Source organism: Neolamprologus brichardi, chromosome 3 (genome assembly GCF_056152115.1).
Source record: "Neolamprologus brichardi isolate AB-2024 chromosome 3, ASM5615211v1, whole genome shotgun sequence".
NCBI lineage: Eukaryota > Metazoa > Chordata > Actinopteri > Cichliformes > Cichlidae > Neolamprologus > Neolamprologus brichardi.
In genome coordinates this window covers 30808168-30825317 of record NC_142106.1, presented here as the reverse complement: position 1 = coordinate 30825317, position 17150 = coordinate 30808168, and the positions used below count along the sequence as shown (strand labels likewise).

At 41.9% G+C, this 17150-nt stretch overlaps 1 protein-coding gene and 2 non-coding genes across 4 annotated transcripts; all 3 read left to right on the top strand.

Moving 5' to 3' along the window:
• The first annotated feature begins 5002 nt into the window (after positions 1–5002).
• Positions 5003–5076, top strand: trnan-guu (transfer RNA asparagine (anticodon GUU)). The gene has a single exon. It is a non-coding gene; the product is annotated as a tRNA-Asn (tRNA).
• Positions 5077–5405: 329 nt separating this feature from the next.
• Positions 5406–5479, top strand: trnan-guu (transfer RNA asparagine (anticodon GUU)). Its single transcript has one exon. It is a non-coding gene; the product is annotated as a tRNA-Asn (tRNA).
• Positions 5480–6174: 695 nt separating this feature from the next.
• On the top strand, positions 6175–17065 carry ccs (copper chaperone for superoxide dismutase). 2 transcript variants are annotated; one of them, XM_006805491.3, is made up of 8 exons: positions 6175–6309; positions 6503–6575; positions 9580–9717; positions 10498–10672; positions 12187–12247; positions 12624–12701; positions 12786–12889; positions 15344–17065. In XM_006805491.3, exons 1-8 carry the CDS (start codon positions 6181–6183, stop codon positions 15501–15503), a joined length of 918 nt encoding a protein of 305 aa, XP_006805554.2. In that variant the 5' UTR covers positions 6175–6180; the 3' UTR covers positions 15504–17065. The 2 variants fall into 2 exon arrangements, with proteins under 2 accessions (XP_006805554.2, XP_035770127.2); XM_035914234.2 differs by having other exon boundaries at positions 12606–12701.
• The last annotated feature ends 85 nt before the right edge of the window (positions 17066–17150 follow it).

Sequence of the window (17150 nt, the reverse complement as noted above, 5' to 3'; positions counted from 1 at the left end):
TTTAAAGGAGTCCCAGTGGGTTGAGCCTGTTCGACTGTGCAATATGATGAGTGGATTCTGTTGGTGGCCTTCAAGTGTTTCTGCGGCATCTGTATATATATATTAAGTTTACTTGTGTCTGCAGCCACAGGAGGGTCAGAAAGCTCAGCTGCTGGCGGAAGATTAGAAAGCACCTTATCTCTGGAAGAATAAACTGAATATTTAAAGTACTGTGCAAAAGTATCAAGCCCTCATTTCTTTATATTTCGCCAAGAAATTCGTGAAGTGGTTTATTAAAACAAAACATGAGCAAACATACAGGAAATATGTATGAGGTGAAAACAGAGAATGTACAACTCTGGCGAGCTTAAAAGTCAATATTTAGAATGCAAACCTTTCTTCTCTAATGCAGCGTGAACTCTTTTTCTCTAAGTACTCTTCGGGAATAGTTCTCCAGACTATTGACATTGATTTTCAATCCAGTTCTTGTGTAATTTGGCAAACCTCAGCCTGTTCTCACTGTTTCCCTTCCTTAAGAACGACTTCTTGACAGCCACCCTTCTCCTGAGACCATGTCTGATGAGGCTTCAGTGAACAGTCGATGGATTGGACTATTTTTTTTCTCCTCCTATTTCTTAAGGATGTAACTTTCACATACTGTTCACCTGCTGTCCACAGTCTAAACTGAAAATGATCAGGCACAATTATTATTATTATTATTATTATTATTATTATTATTATTATTATTATTATTATTATTATTATTATTATTATTATTATTATTATTATTATTATTACTATTATTATTATTATTATCATAATCATCACCATGTGTGTTTTCATCACAAGGGTGAACTTTTAAATTTTTAAAATGGCATTAAAAATATCTGAAAAGTGCGATTTATGACTTTTTTTAAATAGACCCTAAAAAATGCTCTCGGTGGAAGGACATCCTGGGAACTGGGGTGCTGATGCAACCTGCAAAGACATGTAGCCGCCTGGTTCTTATTTGTATTAAGATAATAAACAATTCTATTAAATCTGAGCTTCCTGGAGGATTCTTTCTGCACTGAGGAGACATGTTCTTGTCAAAATGTTATACAGTGTAGATTTTCTTTGGTGGTTTATAAAGATAAAAAAAGATAGTGATAACGCCTCTTATCAGCCATTTGTTCACATGCACTGGATCTGCATACAAAGCAAATCTGATGCGCAGAGCTTAGAGTCAAAGCCAAATAAATTTATATTTATATACAAATACAAAACAAAGTGCACAGTGAGGAAAAGTAAGGGAACACAATTTCAAGTAATTTCAATTATGAAACATTAATTCCCATACTGCACTTAAAGGACAAGTATGAAAAAATATGTATTGCACTCCTGGATGAAGTAGATTTTATCTGTATTTTAGGGTTTTTTTCACCAACAGTCTGACTTTTGTTGGAAAGAAGCTCTTGTGGAAGCGTGTTGTATGCGTTGCCAGTTCTTCTCACCCCGTGGTGGACTGGCAAACTGATGGTGAAGCCTCTTAGTGTCTCGTGCACACATTTAGAATTGGATGCACATTCACGCTCGTGTGTCTCCTCCTGGGAAAAGTCAAGCCAGGGATTTTTACTTGTGTGGGGTAACCCACCACACTGTGGAGCAACTATGCTATGGGCTTTAACCAGCTGAGAGTTACATGAGAATGTCCAGTTCCAGCAGATAGCTGCACCTCCCTGCTTCTGCTCCTGCTGGAGGTTTCAGGACTTGTTCCTACCTCCCTACTGGATAACAATTAACCAGAGTATTGGAACTAGCTCTTTAATACAGTGGGTTCTTTGTTGGTAAATTACTTTGCAATGACGCTTGTTCTCAATTAGTTATATATAAACTATAATAAACCAAGCTGAATTCGTTACACATTAATTTTATTTGTGTACTTAAAAAAACATAATAACGATATCCTTGTGAGTGCCTTAATACGCCCTAATATGACGAATGGTGTGAGCTGTAAAAACTGTGCCGCTCGCCACGGAGGCCGAAGCATTTCTTTTCTCCCCAGCCTTTGATTACCTCTGTCTTTGTATTCATTGTTAGATTTAAACGCATCAGTTGGTTGCTGTGTGCGAGTCCTCTCTACCTCTCCGTTTCTCCCCGGCTCTAAAAATAAAGATTTGCTTGCTTTGCGGTAATCAATGAAACGGGAGCTGCTTCACCCACTTGAAATATTTAATAAGAAAGTACAACAGACTCCAGGTCAGTTTTTAATAGGTCCGTGTAGGATGGGATATAGGGCCTCATTTATTAGCACAGATAAAACCTCTACTGTTCCAAACGGGCCTGTCAACACATCCTGTCAGCACTGCTTCGCACTGCCGTCCAAACACACTCACACACACGCATTCCCACACTCCTCTTTGTCATCTTTCTTATTTTTCCCACTGCTGCCTTCTCACATTTGCTTTGCCTTCTCTCCTCTCTCTTCTTTTTCTCATTTGCTCCTTCCAGCAGACACATTTTTTCCCTCCAACTAATTTCACCATCTCCTGTCCTCTTACCTCGCTCCTTTGTTCTCCCTCGCTAAATCTGCTCTGGACGATGTTCGAGTAGTTATTAGGTTTCCTGCCGCTTCCTCGCTGTCTTGTGCCTGTTTCTGTATGTGTGTGTTAATGAAATCCCCACCACCACCCACTCCCCTGGGCTCAGGTGGCACTCCTTTGACCGGCGAGCTCAGTGCTGCGGCTCGACATGAGGGCAAAGGTTGTAACCAGTTTCCCATTTACTGAATAAATTAGCTGTGTGGGCAGTGTGTGTGTGTGTGAGAAAAAAGGCTGCGCGGCACACACATAAACGGCTGCGCTCGTGTTTTCTGCCTGGCGCACACTGGCTCAGCCCTCTTAAAGGATATGGTCATATTACTCGGCACGGGGTCAAAGGTCAAAGCCAGCGAGGCACCCGATACAGAAGACGCTGTGTTCTCGCTGAGCTGCCGCTCGGCTTTCTTCTGTGTAAGACATCGGCCTCTCTGTGTTGTTTTGACACAATGATCGTCCTGTTTTGGGATCGACACACCGCGCGCACGAGCCTACGTCCGCAGTGGCGAATGTGTGTCACTCTCTATACTTACACGCCCAAATTTAGTTGGAGAAGGTTTCATTTTCATAGCTTTTATTTTAGACTTGTGACCCAGATTTTCTGACATCATCCCATGTCCCCATGGCTCGCCTATGCTATCAAAAGTATTACAGAGAGCCATGCACTATCTTGCCAAAAGTATTCACTCGTCTGCCTTCGCACGTATATCAATTCAAGTGACGTGTCATTCTTAATCCGTAGGGTTTAATATAATGTCAGCCCACTGTTTGCAGGTATAACAGCTTCAGCTCTTCTGGGAAGTCTTTCTACAAGGTTTAGGGGTGTTTATGGGGACTTTTGACCAGTTTTGATCAACTCCACACCACGATTCCCCCTTCACCAAACATTACACTTGGCACAATGCAGTCAGACAAGGACTGTTCCCCTGGCAACTGTCAGACTCGTCAATCACATCACCAGATGGAGAAACGTGATTGGTCGTCTCCGCTGCTCTACACCAGTTTCACTTTGTTATATACCACAAAATAGCTGACTGTGGAATATTTAGTAGTAAGGAAATTTCACGATTGCACAGGTGGCATCCTATCACTGCACCACTCTGGAGTACACTGAGCTCCTGAGCGAGCCGTTCTTTCTCTAATGTTTGTAGAAGCAGTCTGCATGCCTCGGTGTTTGGTTTTATACACCTGTGACCACTGAAGTGGTTGAAACAGCAGAAACACCAGCAGGCGATGGCCTCCTTATGAACCTCCAAAAATCTGGGAACAGGGCATCTAGTTTCGAGGTGATCTCTCCTGTGCTGTATGTAGTGCTTTAATGCATAGTGTATCATATTTGACAGTTTCTGTGAGTTTTTGAGACCACATCATCCGTGTGGGTTTTATTTCCCCACTAAAAACCAAAAAAAAATTGCACAGTAGATTTTAAACATATTTGCTCCACAAAAAGGAGCAAATATGATACAAAGAAAATAGATTTTCGTTGTCAGAAGGTTAAATAAACACTCAATTATTTAATGGTTCGGGCTTTAAAGGGTTAATCCGCAATAATCGATACACCCTGTAAAACTGAACTGGAGGACCAGTAAGCAGAAGGTAAATCTAGTCTTATATCTTCTGCTGCCAGCTGTTCCTGTCCTCCCACAGTCAGAATAGCTTCATGATGTTCCTTGACTGTTTCAGTGTGCTCTCCTCTCATTACCACATTAATACATTGTCTGATAATTGTGCCTCACTGTGGCTATAGGATTTTTTTTTATTAGTTCAGTAAGGAATGAAAATCAGCTTAAATGGATTAGATGGATGTAATGGTTTAAATGTGACAAATCCCACAGGAGAAGCCATCCTTTGAAAATCTTTTTGCTGTTGTTCTGCCAGATCAATCCAGAGAGCCGGCAGTTTAAGCCAGTATTAAATTTTTTGCATAAACACTACAGGATATCTTGACTTTGTTAATCCTGTGTAGTTATTTAAACTGTAATTGTAGCTCAAATCAATTTCAAGCATTCAACATTTTTATATCACCATTCTGTCTATTGATATTAACAATTAGTAAACATTTCAGTGTAACACACTATAGACAGGGGTGCACAGTACAGCATTTGCATACAGTACTGTTCACCCATCATTTCCTTATGTTTTAATAGGGAAATTGGCCATAGATCCATTGATTGACAGTTTGTTTACCAAGCTTCTAACAACCTTGAAAGTCCACATGTATTTTCCAACTCAGTCTGAACTCTCTTAGGCAGCTTTGTTGTCATTTCTGTAAGTAGCCTTTGGGAATAGTTCTCCAGGCTTCTTGAAGGACATTCAAAGCTCTTCTTCGGATGCTTCTGCCTTTTGTTCTGGAGGCCTGAACATGGTGTTTGTCTGCAAATGCACACTGACCGGCAACGTAGCACGAGAACACTGGTGGATAACCCCCTGTTCGTCGTGCACCGGCAGTCTCTGTGGCGCAATCGGTTAGCGCGTTCGGCTGTTAACCGAAAGGTTGGTGGTTCGAGCCCACCCAGGGACGACTACTTTTTGTGCTTTTGAGCATAAAACACAGAACAATGCCAATTTGGCTTTATACTCAGCGGTAAGCTTGACATCATTGCTTACTCAAAAGTAACAACACGCTTTTTTTGCTAGACTTAGCGATATCGTTTCATTAAATATATAAATTTATGTATGTATCAATATAAATGTATTTAGCCAAAAACGCCAGAATGCCAGGTTAAAGCTCACAAAACTGCAACCATCAGCAGCTGATAAGCGACGATACCCAGCCCTACTAACTAGTGACATAATCGAAACCATGAGAAGACGAGAAAAGTGTTATCCCCCGTCCTGTCGGCCGGAACAGTCTCTGTGGCGCAATCGGTTAGCGCGTTCGGCTGTTAACCGAAAGGTTGGTGGTTCGAGCCCACCCAGGGACGAGCAATTTTTATGTTTAGGAGCAAATAATGTAGTTTTGTGAAAGGCTGCTCAAAACACAGTGTCTAAAGCTAAAATAGAATATAGATATATATATTTTTGCTAAGTTGTGTATTACGTGCAGTCACATCACTGCTTCATCTCTTATAAAATCTAAATAAATCGGTTTTGATAACCGACATTTCCTGTATATAATCTTTTAAGAAGTTTCAGATTCCGATGCTGGTTTTATTATTACATTGTTATACCAATTAACTGGTGTAAAGTAAGTGGTTATATAATGATATAATTACAAGTACAGTTTTTAAATAGTTTCACATAATTAATTGATAATAATTGGATTATGTGCATGTGATCAGTGTACATAGATTTGATTAGATTGATTATGTGCTCTACATTAATATACTACAACATTAAAATATGTCTACTATATAATTTGGGTAAGGCTCTGAAAAGTAGCTTTTACTGTTTATATTTAAGCAGCGTATTTTAACTAGATTTGAGTAAAACATTTTTTGTTACGCTAAATATTTATTTTATTTTCCGAGGATTTAATTAAAGAATAACATCACTTAGCGCTCTCTTAATAAAGCCAAACACTTCTCCTGTGAAGTGTTCTTCGTATAAAACAGGAGGCTGCAGTACCAGCTGGTGGACACTTGACGGCGGCAACGGGCGGGAACGTCACTCTGACCTCACAAACATGGCGGCGCCCATTAGCAAACATTGTATTTCCGTTTCTCGAAAAGTGGGAAGTTTTCTGTTTAATTCGGTGTTTATTGCCCAGGCGGCGCACTGCTCTAACAATATGGACTGTCAGGGGCCCACTAAGGTTTGTCAGCACATTTTACCTCCCTGTAAACCCGTGTTTTGTTGTGTGTTGACGTTATTTCACGTTTTTGTGTTAAACATGAGTTAAACATGAGAGCTGAAGACGATTTACCGCGGCGTTGCCGTCCTACGCAGTTTGCTGTGCACTTGTCAGGTAGCTCCAGCTGTTTTAATGTCCGCTCTGTCCTCCACAGCTGGAGTTTGCGGTGCAGATGACGTGTGAAAGCTGCGGGGAGAAAGTCAGAGCAGCTCTGGAGGGCAAACCAGGTGAGCAAGCACATGTAGAAAGAGCTGCTGACCCCCTCTGCATTCTTTACTTTCCTACAAACAGGGACTGCTGAAGTTTTCTGCATCCTACGCACTTAAAAGTACAGTACAGACGCTGGTTAGCATGATTTTCAATATTAAAGTAAACTCATTACACTAAGCAACAAGTGATGTTTCCAGAAAGATCCTGCATTTTTCTGCAGAGCCCACTGAACTCTAAGGAAGCATTAGTCATATAGTAGAGACGGTGTCATTTCAGCTGCTTCATCTTAACTGAATGCTGAGGCACTTCCATCAGTGCAGGCGAGTGTATAATGCAACACATATGAAGCAGCATGTTTCCTGTTAAGTGAGTCAAACTATATTAAGCACCGGGAAATCCACAACCTTATAAGAAAAAATTATTTGATTTGTGATTTGGAGATAATGGTATTTCATACTGAGAATGGACAGAATTAGTAATGAGTACATCAGAGGGAAAGCTGAAGGTTGAGCAGTTTGGTGACAAAGGCTGGAAGACGAGGCTGAGATGACAGTGTTGGGGAGTAACGGAATACATGTACCGCCGTTACGTATTTAAAATACAAACTATGAGTAACTGTATTCCGTTACAGTTACCGTTTAAAAAGGTGGTATTTAGAATACAGTTACTTTGTTGAAATAAATGGATTACACGGCGGTACTTCCCTGTTTCATATTGTGGCGGGTTAGGACTGTTTGGGTTTTGTTTGACAGCTACGTTCTGTTGTTCCAGGCGGCTGCGTTACGGTTGCCATGGTTACAGGGTGACGCTCTCTGCGTGTTTCCTGGGTGAGAGAGCGCTTTTTTGTTTTTGTTGTGCTAAGCTAATTGGCAGAATGCTACAGGTATAGCTCTAAAGAATGTAGCATCATAGGCAGTGTAGTCCGTGCTGCAGGGAGAATGGACTGCCATACACGTTATGTGTCTGTGAGCGAGGGAGGGAGATAAAGGAAAAGTATGAGCTGTCATCGAGCAAAAACGGGAGCTGGAAGCATGTAAATATAATAATAACCACTGCAGCCAAGAAGAGTGCCTGACGAGCCCAGTTGTAAGTAAGCTATTAAGACTCGATTGTACACCGATTGTGTTCGTGTTTTCCTCCAAAAACAATAAGTTCAATTGGAGCAGCCTTTCAACGCCTCTCTCTGTCTCTCGCTAGCAAAGTGACCCAGACAACAAAGTAAAGCTAGTTTTCGGCCGACACGAACCCACCGTATTAGCCAGAGGTCCCTTTACTACGGTTCGGAGCCGCAGACCTTCAGTAACAGTAATAAATCACAGCAATAGTACATTCATGTAGTTGTAAACAGCATGATAATATATTAAGTAATCCAAAGTATTCAGAATACGTTACTCTCATTGAGTAACGTAACGGAATACGTTACAGAATACATTTTGGGGCATGTATTCTGTATTCTGTAATGGAATACATTTTAAAAGTAACCTTCCCAACACTGTGAGATGACATGTGCAGATAGGGCTGTGCGATATGACCAAAATCTCATATCCCGATATAAGAATTCTATCGTCCGATAACGATATAAATCACAAAAATGTAACATTGTCTGTAAATTCTGTGAATCTCGGGCAGCTCGACTTGCGGGAAGTGTTTCCAGCTGCGTGTCATGTACCTGGAGTCGAGTGTTTTAACGGATGCATGAAACTATACATTTTTAGACATAAGTTGTAACAGCCGCTGTTTTCTTTGTGCATATTTATTACACGGCGTGCTGCGGGGAAAAGCCTGTTCTAAAGTTTGAGTCTAAGGTTTATGTTTTAGCACCTGGCGGCTCTTTTTTAATTCTCATCCGTAAATAATCTGCTCTTTTACGTGATTCAGTTTATTTTGAAAAGTCTCAACAGGATCTTGAGCTTTATTGTGAAAGGTTTATGTGGAACGTAAACAAGCGGACACGCGACGGTGTTACCGTCATTGTTGCTAAGGACAACGCATAAAAACAGGTGCTTGTCTGTCAGTAGTGTGGTTATATAAAATGTAAGAGAAAGAGAGAACTTTAAGAAATTAATATAGCCACTACAGTGACCATCAAAACGATGAAAAAATATTGCCGTAAACAGTTTATTTTGCGACACCACAAAACAAACGATAGCTAAAATGAAACGACGTTTTTATATCGTTATACGATATATATCGTTATATCGAACAGATGCAGAGGAGGAATAGTGGATATAATGGACAAAGGATGTTGAAGGAAAAGAGGAAGATCACACAGGTGATCATGGATGTAGTGAAGATACACGCAGGTGTTGGTTTGATAGAGGTGGATGTTAATGCTGGGTGAGATGGAAGCAGATGGTCTGCTGTGGCGACCCCTTAAGGGAGCCGCTGAAAGAACAACATAATTTTGAAGAGAGAAAAAACAACAGCCATTAATCTCACCACAACTAATAAAACTCTTATCAGAAAATAACATTCATGGTTCTGTCTCCAGCAAGTGTTGGATGTTATTAGAAAACAATAAAGCTTTAACATTTTCACAATAACAAACCAGCTATAGACTACATAATATACAGATATAAATAAGAAAATGTAGACACAACCCAATAAAAAAAAAAAAAAACCTTGCTAGTACCAGGTTGGACCAATTTATTTCCAGAACTGCTTTAATTCTTTGTGACACAACAAGGTACTAGAAACATTCCTGAGATTTTGGTCCACATGACAGCATCACACATCCACGATTTGAATCTCCTCCTCCACCACATCACAAAGGTGCTCGATTAGACGGAGATCTGGTGACTGTGGAGGTCGTTGAATAAGTGTACCTAATGAGGGTAGATTTTCATTGATATAGATCAGTGTAAAGCAGTAAATCTAAGAAAATGAGAATCAGATAAATCTTGGGCAAACTGTTTCTGTCTGTTTTTTAGATTATTCGCATCACTGAATGTTCTCCTCAGCTGTCTGCATTTGTGTTATTCTCCGTCTGTCTGTCTGATGATGGTTTTGGTGTGTTTGCAGGCGTGAACTCGGTCAGTATTGATGTCGGTCAGGAGCAGGTGCTGGTGGAATCTGCTCTGACCAGTGCAGAAGTGCAGGCCCTGATAGAGAGCACCGGACGGAGGGCCGTGCTGAAGGGCATCGGAGGATCAGAGCAAGGTGAGGAGGAACGGCAGCAGGAGCTGCACGTGCCTGCGCTGGAGGTATCAGAAGCTTTCCAGTACCACAGAGTCGGATTTATAGTCCTGTTTAATCTTGGAACGACTGGAAGAGTGCAAGAGTCCATATACCAAACTGTAGACCGTGCAGGCAAAATAAAGCTGATTAAATGAATAAATGTAATATTTGAAAATTGTAGTTCCCACTCATTTTGATCAATTAAAAACAGAGTGAATGCAGATAATATTTAGCCAGGTATTTGGGCCATTCCTTGCAGATATTCAGCGCGGTACAGTGTGGTAACTTTGAGTTGATTTATCGGGCTTCCTGCTAAACAAAGATGCCTCACAAAACAGCCAAAATGGAGTTTCATTAGTTGAACCTCTGTTTGTGGTAGCAAGTCTCAGTCAGATACATTCTGCTGATCCAATCACAGGTCAGTAACCGTGTGATTGCATGCACTAAGAGCAGTTTATGATTTAAACATGGACTAAATATCAGCTGATCTGCTTTAAGGTGTGAACACAAAGATCATCCTGACTACACTGGAGACCTTTGAGCCTTGTCTTCCATCCTTACTTAATCTGTGAAGCACAGCGCTGTAAGATAGGCACTCAGCCCCACAACCTACCACAGTCTACCTCTCTCTGTAGCTTTAAACTGGTTCATTTTATGTTGAGCTCACAGCTCCCTACAGATAAAATCTAATGTGAAGCAGTCTGATCACAGCCCTACCCCAACACAAGTAAGTGCTTCACCCTCTCTGTTTTTCCGTGGCAGATCTGGGTGCAGCGGTGGCCATGTTAGCCGGTGCCGGATCGATTCAGGGGGTGGTGCGTTTCCTGCAGCTGTCCGAGGAACGCTGCCTGATTGACGGGACCATTGACGGGTTGGAGCCTGGACCCCACGCTCTCCACGTTCACACGCTGGGGGACCTCACACTGGACTGCCTCAGGTTAGACCAGTGTTTCATACCAGTTTCATCAGCTCATCAGCATCGTGTAGAGTGTGAAGGAGATGGGGAGTCATTGGTGATTTACACTATTCCTAAGCTCAAACCTGGAAAGAGTCATGGTTATGAGTCCCAGGCCTTTTCACACCCATAGTTCGTTTACTCTGGTCCGAATCAGTTGACGAGTTTGTAAACTTTTAGCTTTTCTCTGCGGTTTGGTTTCTTTTCACGCAAAGAAAAATCTGTGTGGTCTGACCTGTGATGTGAAAGAACAAAAAACGGGGTTTGTGGTACCGAGGCAAGCGATGACCTTCAAAACTCCCACGCATACGTACAGACTTATGTTAAAGCTGTCAGTTTTAATTATCTCATCTGTGTCTCTGAGGGACATTGTATACTGTTGTACCCATGAGCCTCAGCTCTTATTGCCTCGGAGAAGACGGCATCGAGAGATGAAATTATTGTGTAATGTAATTATGGTTTTAATTAAAAACAGGGCTTTAGCGGAGTTCATCTAAAATCCAGCTGATTTAATGTGTTAATGGGACAGTGTGTCATTTTAAGCTTCCACTTGTCAGTTTAGGCTCAGTAATTCAATTAACCGAGCGCATATTGACGGGCGGCGATAACTGTTGCTCACAGGCGTGTAGCTTTAGTATTTTTATTCTTTGTTGACGCCGTCCTGCAGAGATGTAAAACGTATTGAACATCAGGGGGAATAAAATACGCTCGTGTGAAGTCTTTGTCGTCAAACTCACAAATGAGAAAACTGAGGGACAGATCCATCCATCATCAAGTCCCTCACAGCTCTACCTGTTTTCAATATTTTCTGCCTTATACACTCACCAGACATTTCATTAGGTACACCTAGACTCCCTTTTTCCTTCAGAGCCGATCAGACCAGGCGACGTTCTTCTGATCTTTTGTCCAGTTATAGTGACTCAGGCCTGATTTAGGCTTCTGTAGAGGATCTTTATGGAGCCTATGATGTAACCTACGTTACAAGTGTCGGACATGCTGGCATTTATGCTTGTGCTGGTGTATTACATGTTAATTGCCATGTGTTCGTGTAATGTAAAGCTAACCGATGGAAACAAATAAAATGTTGCCATTGTTTTCCTCCTCGGCCCCCGTTCTTTGTTACTTTTACTATTTTAGTAACTGTTGCCGTCTTATCAACTTGAACCAGTTTGACCTCTGAAATCGACATTAAGGTGTTTTCTCCCAGCGGTCACCGGATGCTACAATGTTACAGTATATTAAACTTGGCCAAAGTAGGAAACACCCCGGACAGGTCCCCAGTCTATACTAGAGATGGACCGATCCGATATTGCGTATCGGTATCGGACATAAAAAAGTGGTATTGTGCCATCTCTAGTCTATACCAACTCCAACAATAACATTATCCTTCCTATGGAAGGTGAAAATGATGATCAAGGATCCCTTTTATAGAGAGATGCTCAAACTAATTTATGTTCCATATATTTGATTCCCATCATGCTCTCCTTTCTCTGCAGTTGTGGAGAGCACTATAACCCCTTTGGGAGACAACACGGCGGTCCAGAGGACTCCGACAGGGTACGGTTAAATTACTTCTTTAGCTCGCTCTAAAATAACCTCTCCATAAAGTCATTCATTTTCATAAGTAGAGTCTATTCTGTGATCAGCAGTGCTAGGATCCTTGTGTCATAAATTCAGACAGTACCTCCTTCTGGCTTGTATTAAAATGTCAGCGGAGGCCAAATGCGAGATGCAATAACCCGCTCAGATTGCCAAACACGTCCCAGAGGAGCCGTTTTGGGCTCTTCTGCTCCAGGTGCTAAATTTTAAATGAAGTGTGTGAAAGAGTTGTAACTCTGCCATGCTGTTAACTCCTTATTTTTTAATAGTTTTATACTTCACTTAACCACATGACATATAGTTAAGTTTTTTATAGGTACTGTTTTGTACACAGCATGTCGGCGATCTGGGAAATGTCATCGCTGGACCAGACGGGAGAGCTTCATTTAGACTGGAGGACTGTCAGCTTAAGGTAACACACAGAGTTATATTTGGCACTTGCACTTAGCCACAGGATATAGAGCTGAACAGCGTGCCTTGGTCTGTTTGCTTCCAGGTGTGGGATGTGATTGGTCGATCACTGGTTGTGGACGCAGGTGAGGACGACCTGGGTCGAGGAGGTCACCCTCTCTCCAAACAGACTGGGAACTCTGGAGAAAGGTGGGTGTGAAGGTGGTTTGAGTTAAACATGCGTAGCTTCAGGCTGGTTTCCAGTTCATTCATGGATTCACTTTGCTATACATCACAAAACAGCAGTTATCGGCCGTTTTCATCACCCATCATTGAAGCCAATTTTCTTCGACAACAAGTAAATTATTTACTTTGTAAAGTGTGAAGAAAATAAACATTTCGTGCTCACTATACTGTTGGAACATCAGCAATACATTAGCATTATTGCTGAATAATGAAGTAACCAGTTAGCATTAACAAGATTTGTGCTAATTTTGCTCACATTTTATGACAGTTTGAGCAAAAACTGGTTGAACCATCCATCCAACCAGTTTACACCACCTATGTGTTCTGGTCACGGGGAAACTATCTAAGCAGAGATGCCTCCGAGACCTCCATCTCCCCAGCAACTCCCTCCAGCTCTACTAGGAGGACCCTGAGGCATCGCCGAGCCAAATGAGAGATATAATCTCTGTCTCTAAAGAAGATCCTTGACATCCTTTGGAAGAATTTCATATCCGTTGATTAATCACAACTCACAACTCATAGCCTCAGGTGAGGGTAGGAATGTAGATCCGGCGATAAGTAAATAAAGTAGCTTCGCTTTCACACTTGGCTCTCTCTTCCTCACAGCAGACCAGTAGAGCATCTACGTTCCTACAGATGTGACTTGGAACGTCGCCACTGCTGACAGTAACTCATCCCAACTCAGAGCGGGCCCTCCTAACTCCACTGGCTGAGAACCACAGCCTCAGACTGGGAGCTGCGCGTTTTCATCCCAGCATCTTCACATAGTTTTCCAGCCTCTGCCTGCCAGAGCTGAAACACAAATTAGTGAATGAAGTCATGATACAAATCTTTTTTTTATAGCAAATATTCGTACTAACAAAAACAGATTTTTGACCAGCTCTGGATCAAAGCTAAGCTAAGGAGGAAGTGTTGGTTTAAAGCAGGAGTACGTTGGTAGTGGAAAGCTCCAGGCTATCCGTCTACCTCCAGAGAGCGTCTGTTGTCAGATGGGTGCAGTATCAAAAATATGTGGTACAGCCAGTCTGTAACCTACTCGTGCTGTTGCTGTTTCATCTGAACAATGAAAAGCGTTCACTGCAGCCACTCCCTGCGCTGCTCAAGCTGTACTTTTGTATCTTTGATGGGTTTTTCCACACTTGTCCCACTCCTGGTGATCTCCACTGTCACCCCATTCCCTGTTCAGGCCCACTTGTCAACAAATCAGCATTCAGACTCCACCCACCTCCACAAACCACTCCTCTATGACTGCAACACCTCTCTACATACCTGTGAGAGAGAGAGAGAGAAACCACACAAAGCAGCTGGACTACACCACCTGTCTCCATCCACGCCGAAGCACCACATCCTCCTGTCTCCAGAGTCACCTTCAGCACCTCAGTGGAGACACGTCATGAGCCAGCCTGCTTCAAAGCTTCAACCATTACTCCTGTGCTGAGTCCATCCTCACCTCCATGATTACCATCTGGTGCTCAAGGACAGAGGCTGACGGCAGCGTGGCATCTGTTCCACCGAGGAGGCGATTCGCTGCAAACAGCCTTCTCTTCAAGACCCTGCATGCCTCCAGGACCCGAGGCAGGCAACAAACATGGTTCCTGTCCCTCCTGCGTTGGTCATCGAGTTTTTGAGTCGTACAATGTGCCTAAAATAATATTTGCATATCCAAATGACATGTGTGTATAAGAGCTGTTATTTCTGTTATTAGTAACGAGAGGAGGAGAAACAGATTTGTCAGACTGCTGTAAATATCCTGGCCACCTGTAGACTATCTGCTAGTTTTATTAAAGCCCTCTAATGTTAAACGCTCTACTCTGCTGCAGCACTCGAAGCTTTATACAACGTGCCTCCATCACTCATTCACACCCATACAAGCACCTTTTTTTTTCGCCTGAGTGCTTTCTATCTAACATTCACACTTCAGTGAATGCATCGGAGAGCAACTTAGGGGGTCAGTATCTTCAGTATTTTGCCCAAGGATACTTTGGCATGTAAAGAGGAGCAGCCAGGGCTCAAATCACCCGCCTTCTAATTAGTCGATGGCTGCTGTAGCTTCTGAACTACTCTTAATAGCTGGGTAACTCCTGTAGACTGTCAGTGTTACAGAGGTCATCCACACCTTTGTTCAAGACCAGGAAATGTTTGTTTTCACTGACTGACTAGTGTTTGACTGCTGGCATCGCCCAGTTCTGTGCCAGTAATCCTTTCACCTAGATATCAGTCATGACCACAGCACTAACTCAGTGTTTTTGTGATTAATTAACTAAAATCTCAAAACTTAAATAATGAAAAATGCAATGTGACGTAACGCTGGTATCAAAATTATTATTTCAGGCACTTTAAATTGGTCAACTGTAGGTATTTTAGGTATTTTAAATTTCTTTGTTCTTTTTTGTTTTGTTGTTTTTTTTCCCTGTGCAGGCTGGCCTGTGGGATCATCGCCCGATCGGCGGGACTTTTCCAAAATCCCAAACAGATTTGTGCCTGCGACGGCATCACGCTGTGGGAGGAGAGAGACCGGCCAATAGCCGGGAAAGGTCGGAGCAAGAACAACCCGGAGACACCGGCGGCACACCTGTGAACCTCTCAAACCTCTGGACACTGATGAGAGTTTGAACAAGGGGGACAAAAAGCATCTTGAAGAGAAATGCAGATTCTCGACGGAGCGTGAGTGCTGACGCGACGAAGATAGTCCTGAAGATTACTGCACTGATGACCAAACAGCAATGAATGGACTTAATTTCATGAAAATGTTCTTTGTGATCGAATCAAACGCTCTCTGCAGTTGCTGTTTAATGTTTTTCTGAGCATTTTAAACATGTCACCTCATCAGCAGGATGTCTGTGAATGTTTTCTCAGCTACAGATTTAATTTCTCTGTGTTGCCGTCCACTTGCAGGGACATGTGAGTAATTATGTAAGCCTCTCTAAAACACTTGTCATCTCCACATATTTGAGTTTTATTAAGTAGAAATATTAAAGAGGATGTGATGCGGAAGATTATTATGATTGCTCATAGGTGGGTCACGAGTAATGATATTTGTTTTAAGTAGAATATACAAAAAGTTGTTGGAAAACCAAATCAAATCCTGAAATTCCAGGATCTAAAATGTGTATGTGTGTGTGTGTGTGTGTGTGTGTGTGTTTGATTTTAAAAATATTTAGAAAAAATCTGTGATGAAGGGGGAGACCGTCCCTCCCTCTGTGATTGACTCTGTAGGAGAGTTTAAAACGAGCCCAGGAGGGAGAGTGAAATTCCTTCCAGAGTGAAAGGGGGCGAGGAGGGGGTTTAAAATGTGACAGAGGGAGTCCTTGAAGGATTGTGTGCTCAGCTGTTTTTCTTTCCAACATGGAGAGTGAGGTTAGTGTTCCTTTATCACTGCTGCAGAGGACGTTTGAGCCACACAGAGAGGGCAGCTGACAATCTCAGACACCCCCTCTCCCTCTCTGTTATCTTTTAGGAAAGTTAGACGAGTGAATCATGAAGTTGTCCAAACTGCTGCTCCTGCATATACCTCAGCCACATGTTGGTGCGCTGTCTGTGTCTGTGGCACATTTTGGATTGATTTTTTCCTCCAAATCGAGCATCTGTCTTGTTCTGCTGATGCTCGAATAAGTTTATTGAATTTCCCAGTAAATGTTCTATCATTGTCCCTTTCTGTTTGAAGTGGCTGGGCTTTGAATGAAGACTCATTGTCCTCATAGCTGGACACCCAAAAACAACTGTATTTTTTTAAATCTAATATCAAAGCAGGAATCACAAATCCAAATGTTTGATTTACAGCTAAATAAATCAACACAAGTATGGATCAGTTAATTAGTGTGTCTTTTTAATTAGGACCACTAGTGGTGTGTGATACTGCAAATACAGGGCCAGGATTACTGATACTGATACTGATACCGATACTTTTAACCTATAAAGGCAGCTTATGTATTAGAGAGCAGTGTGTCATGATTTATGAGCTTAATCATCGTCAGTCTGCAAAATCTGCACACGTCAGTGACCTAAAAACATCGATTTTCACAATACACAATAGTTTATTACCACACGCTTAGAATGTGGGTTTTGGCGACCTGAAACATAAATGTTTCTGAAGCAACTTGTCTTGTTTAAATTTGCTATGGGCTATAAATAAAATAATAAAATAGGGTTTTGGACACTTTCCTCTAACACATACCACCACCCAACTAATAATAAATAAATAAATACATAACACAATTTAGTGGGC